Source organism: Rhea pennata, chromosome 24 (genome assembly GCF_028389875.1).
Source record: "Rhea pennata isolate bPtePen1 chromosome 24, bPtePen1.pri, whole genome shotgun sequence".
NCBI lineage: Eukaryota > Metazoa > Chordata > Aves > Rheiformes > Rheidae > Rhea > Rhea pennata.
Window position 1 is genome coordinate 1,025,038 of NC_084686.1, and position 6,000 is coordinate 1,031,037.

Below are 6,000 nucleotides of genomic sequence, written 5' to 3' on the forward strand. Positions count from 1 at the left end.
CAAGACTCAAATGAGCCCAAGCTGCAATCCAGATGGATTATTTACCAGCCTCTTCCCTGCAATTTTCCTGAAGTGTTTGCATTTCAGACCACCACCAGAACAAGAATGTTAGTATATTTTTTTCAAATGGAACAGCTCAGCTAAATCTTAGTGAAATAGTTGCAGATCAGAAGACTTTTTCTTGCATACAAAAGCTCCTTAGAAATTTACCCCATATTTACAGGAGAGTGGTTAACACAACCTCGGTGGGATTACTGACTGTATTTGAGCTGGTCTTTCTCTGGCCCATCACTTGTGGAGCTTCTTTGATGTTGGCAGATACAGAGCTACAACTACAACCACTTTTGTTCTCAGACATGTCCTTATATACCTTTATATCCTTGTGGCCACTACACCCAGTGCCAGAGCTAGGTTTCATTTCAATGCTGACACCATCTCCCCAAATATCTCCTGTGGTTTCAGTCCAGAAGTTCTTGTTTCTGAACTGCCGCGCAACATTGCTATGCGCCGTCAGACAGATGCTGCGTTCCACCCCAATGCTGATCACATTTCAGTATTAGCCGAAATTATTCTTCAACTCCCTTCGTATTTCACAGCAGTGTTACGAAGCTTAATTAACTGTAAAGCATAGAGATCAGATAAAAAGGTGCCACAGAACCACACATTCATCTTGAGTTACTAGCTTATTTTAAACCGAATCCTAACACTGCCTATTCCCTTTCCAATTACCCGTGCTTAAACCAGTCAGCAAAGTAATTACAGCACACTCCAAAGCACACTCCAGATTTCTGCACTCAGATCACAGGATTCCACTCAAGTAGCAAGATACAGCACTAACACTACTGTACCTTGGGTAGCAACAGATAAAAAGACAACCAATGTGGCCCTCTACAACCATTACCATTTACTGCCACAACAATAATTTTCTCTTTGAAGACTACTGTAATTAACGTACCACTTTAAAAAAAAATACAGAAAAACAGGGAAAATTAAGGTTTGGGGTTTTAAGGAACTTGGTCTAACATACAGTAAAAGCAGAACTTCTGCTATTTTATCATTTGATTCATGACAGAGCATTAAAAATCCAGGGACAATTATCTTCCAACAGCAGCGCGTTCCCTATTCATACTGTGTAGTGCTTTTCACCATCAGAAAAACACCAACTGCACAGGTCAGGCATAATCCTTTTAACTGCAGCATGTGGACCCTGCCTACTGCTCCAATATTCTAACTCAGTTAACTGAGCTCCATTTTACAGGTTCACTGTAACATAGTATCGTACAAGCCTTCCACTTAAAAGGCAGCCCTTTTTCAAAAAAAGGCAATTCAAAATGTGAGATGAGACGTTAAGAGATAGCAAAACAAACAACAAGCACAGTTATCCTGCAACAGGGCTTTTATTCTTCTGCTTTGTTTCAAGTGATAAATTCGTTAAATCAGACAATCGAACAACTCATTCATTTAGCACGAAGCTAAAAACAAAGCTATTTTCACAGACTTTATGAAACATACCGCAAAGCTCACCTTGTGACAAAACATCTTAAAAACTATGAAGACAGCCCATTAATTAAAAAAATGTCTGGGTGCCTGCTGCTAAACGTAGACAAGTCATACTCAAGCAACTTAAGTGTTTCTCCCATCTTATTATAAAAAGACCTGCCACCAGTGGCTTGTTTCAATCACTCATTGCTACCCTCACAGACACTTGGGGCTGCAAAACAGCTGAATTCGGAGAACAGACTCGGCCTTCAGGACTTCCAGAAGGAGATGAACATGCCATTAAGAAACAAAGTAATTTTCATTGTCAGACCCGGCATTCAGGCAGAAGACACTGGCCTTATTTTGTAGGACGATGATCTCTACCAGAAGGTATGTAAAGTCAGAATAACGAGCTGAAAACGACACTAGCTTCCCCCCCAACCCAATACACACACCATCTTGCCGAAAATGCCATTGGGGAAAACTGTTAAAGCATGTACAACAGACATATGAATAAAGCTCTTTGTTCGGCAGAACTGCCTGCTTCTTTATTCCCCCCTTTTCGTATTAGCTAAATTCAACAGATAACTCAATGGCTCTCTTGTTCTTCCGAAACGTCCCAGGCAAATAATGCTAGCTCCTCTTGTCGCACAAGTCAGTAAATGAAGCCTTGTGCGTCTCCAGTGACACACTGTAAATATAAAGTGGCATTAACGAGGGATATTTTATCAAAGCCATCAGACACAAGTGCAAGTCCCTCCTGCGGCTATTCAGTTCAGTGCACGAGAGCCGCAACGACGGCGAGGCGGCACTTTGTGGAGCACACCGCCGAGAATATTGTCTTGTTCAAGCTGCTGCACAGAGCTTGTGCCACCCGGCTGCAGAAGGCGCCCCAAACTGCCTCCGCAAAATTATCTGCCGAGGCTCCGCTTACTGCTCAATGTCGTTCAGACAGCTTTATTGGACGGCAAAAGCATTTAATGTACGAGACAGGCTTGGGAAACCCTATTTAGTCGTGTTTAATTAATGTCTATTTAATCCAAAGCAATCGTCTCTGGCAAAAGCATCTGAACTTGATGAAACGGATCGGGTTACAGCAAAGAATGCGTTTTAAACAAGGCTCCCATTAATCACTGCGGAAAGCAGAAAATGGAAGCCCATCGGAAGTTGCACTTCGATTCCAACAGGTCTGAGCATTGGCGCGCAGCCTCTCCGGGCGGCTCCGCGGTCCTCGCCGGGAGCGGCAGGGCTCCGGGGAGGCTGCGCTAGCAGCAGCCCGCCGTGACAGCACACGAGCCGGGCTTGCACGAGCGTGCGGCAAGCACTCAGGAACGAAAACACTGTGAACGGCGGGTCGCGGGGGCGGAGGAGGACCGCACACGCCGAGTACTTTTTAAATACGAAGGCTCTGCAATAAAGCCGTGTCAAGCCCCTCAGACAGACAACAGCAAGAAGCCGCTTCCATGGTAACCGGCAACAGACTGCCCATGCAGCTCCGACACGCACTGGTGAGCCGCGACCCGCTCCTTCACCAGCCCGCAGGTCCCTTCGGCGAAGTCGACCGTACCCAGCAAAACACCCACGCGCAAGAGCGCGAACGCCCTTCGCGGCGCGGCCCCGCGCGAGCGCGGCCGCAGCCCCCCGCGCCGGGCTCCGCGCCGCCCCGGCCCGCCTATTGTTCTGCCGCCGCGCACCGCCGCCGCCTCACGTACGCGCTCGCCGCTCACCGGCGGCGCCGCCTCCACCGCGCCGCGGCCCCCAGCCGCTTGCCGGGACGGCTCCACCGAGACCGAACTTGGACGCTCCAGGGAGGGAAGTTCGGGCCGAGCGCGGCGCCGAGCCCGCGCGTTACGTCCTTAACGATTACAGCCCGCAAAGCTTCCGAGGGGAGAAGAACGAGCCCCCGAGCCGCGCCACCTCGTACCGCCTTCACGAGCGGCTCGCCGCGCAGAGCCCCTTCGCAAAGGCGCTCGGCAGCGGGCGGCCCGGGGCGCACCGGCGGCCGCGGCGCCCGGCCTCAGCGCCCCCGGGAGGGCGCCGCGCCGCGTCCCGCCTTTGCGAGCGGCCGCCGGCGCGGGGGGAGGGGGCCGGGGCAGCGCGCAGCGCGGGGAGGCGCCGGCCTCGGCGGGCCGCGGCCCCCCGCCCCCGCCGCCCCCGCACACACACAGCGCCCCCGGGCAGGCCGCGCTCCGCGGCGCCCCCTGCGGCAGGGGCCGGCCGGGCCGGGCCGGCGGCGCAGCCCGCTCCTACCTCTCGGGACGAGGGCGGCAGCGGCGAGGAGCAGCAGGAGCGGCGGGAGGAGGCCGGCGCCGCCGCCGCCGCCGCGCGCGGAGGGGCCGCTGGGCTGGGCGCGACTCGCCATCTCCGGGCACCTGCTTCGCTCTGGCCGCGGCGCCGGCACCTAGCGACCGAGCGCGCCGCTAATGAGATGCGCCCGCGTCACGCGCCGGGGGGCGGGCGGCCGCGCGGCCCCGCCCCGCCAAGGGGCCGAGGCGAAAGTGCGGCGCGCGCGGCGCCCCGCGCAGGGGCGGGTCACGGCGCCGCCCGCGGCTCGCGCCCTCGCAGCCGGCCGCGCCCCAACGGCCGCGGCGCGCGCGCGTAACGGCGCGCGTCCCCCCCCCGCCCCCCCATGGCCCCTCAGACCTGAGGGAATTAATATTACGAATAAATTGAGAGAAATATTGGAGGTCTTTGGAGAAAGAAATAATAAAACGTCCCCCCCACTGCAGTCGTGCTGCTATGGATGCCCCAAGCCTCACATTTCTGAGGAACAGCGGAGATTCGGGGCAGCTTTCCCACATTGTAGCCCTCACCTGACTACCATGCACGAGATCTAAAGCACGTTTGGCACGGGGGACATCACAACAGCTTTCCACGCCCTCACAGACAGGAGGAACAGCAGTCTCGAACAGAAGGCAGAGGCTTCCAGACACTGGTGCACCCAATTAAGAGCCTTAGCACTGCTGACACAAGTGCCACCGCTGTGGCCTACAGTAACGAGCTCTATCCAACTTGCAATATCAAGGCAATACACAAACCCTAACAGACACAGAACACAGTCGAAAGGCAAAGAGGACGCCACAGTTTGAGCAAAAAGCTGTCCTGTACCACGCATTAGCTGTTATCTACTAAATTCCCAAACTAGATCTGAGGAGCTTCCATCTCATATGGTCAACCTACAGCAAGGAGAAAACAGCAAGTCTCAGCCCTTGAAAGCAGGAGGAATTTGGTCCCTAACCAAGTAAGCGCTCAAAGTCAACCATCTCGAACAAGACTCCTACAGCTATCCCAACATGCAGCAATCCACTCCAGCTCCTAATGATTTCAGAGCAAAAAGAGAAAGGTCTGCGCTACACCCATTTCGGGACTTGAGCAGCCTGTTCTTAACACACACCATACCCTGATGCAGTATAAACTGGTGGCATTTCAATAATACATCCTTACAGTTGTGAACAGCCTTGATGTGCTTTGTCTATAAATTAGACCACTTGAGGCAATGTTGAGCCTTCCAGTGCCTAGGTGAGAGGCAAAGGTGAAAGCAGAGAAAGTCCCCATCTATAAAAGTTCCCAGATTACAGCAGAAGCAGAACATGACCATATGAAGTGGGAGAAATAGTGACTCATTAATTGCAGTCCTGCAAGAATTAAGCATTCTTGCAGATTTTCATCTGTGCAATGATTTTGACAGATTTTAAATTGAGTAAATTATAATTCTTCTCTCTGCTCTTTAAACCACTCCAAGTCAAGGAAAGTGCTGTCTCAGATTGCCACTTCATGCCTTAATAAATTGTGATCAGTAGATTTCTCTCACCTGGGAAAAGGAAAAATGAGTTCTCCCTCCCACTTACAATTCCAGAAATACTATGGGTCTGCACAAGCATTAATAGAGAGGAAACAGAAGGGATGTCAAGTATTTCTAACATCATTAATTAGGTTATTCCAAGTTAACCTGAGGCAGGTGAATTGTCAGTTTAACTTTATCATCCTGTCTTCTGCTAAGCCTAAAGTTAAAACTGCTCAGGGCAAATGTTGAGTCACATCATAGGACCAGGAAGAACTTTCACTCACTGAATTGCTTCCAGTCTGGTTGCAAACCAGCAGCTCCTGAGAAAATGCAGTATGCTATTCCCTCAAACTTCTCAATTTGGAGCACTCCCACCTACTCCCAACCATTTTATATGCTCCTTTTTGCTATAAGGGGCCAGGCCTCCTAGGACAGCAATTTTTTTTTTGCCTTGTATGTGTGGCAAATGACTCATTCCTTCCTGCTCAACAAATGCCAGGTACACTCAATTTCAGGTTACCATAGTCATCACAGTTATGTAACTAAGTCAATTCCCCCTCCCCCCTAGTTCATAAGGGAGCACTTATCTTAATCTAGGACACTAAAATCCCTTCTCCAGAAGGGTTTTCATGCTGGTAAACAACTTGTTTGAACACAACTCTTCACAGAAACTCCATTTGCCTCTGTATGATTGGCACCAGACCATCTTCTTTGTCTATTTTTAGTTACTTATTTTA

The 6,000-nt window shown here is 51.1% G+C and overlaps 1 protein-coding gene across 1 annotated transcript in view; it reads right to left on the reverse strand.

Annotated features, from left to right (window-relative positions):
• Positions 1-3,841, reverse strand: part of CADM1 (cell adhesion molecule 1) — a 204,232-nt gene extending 200,391 nt beyond the window's left edge. Inside the window, exon 1 of the mRNA XM_062594396.1 lies at positions 3,730-3,841. Coding sequence (XP_062450380.1) covers positions 3,730-3,841 — 112 coding nt within the window. The remainder of the gene's footprint in view (positions 1-3,729) is intronic.
• Positions 3,842-6,000: the final 2,159 nt, after the last annotated feature.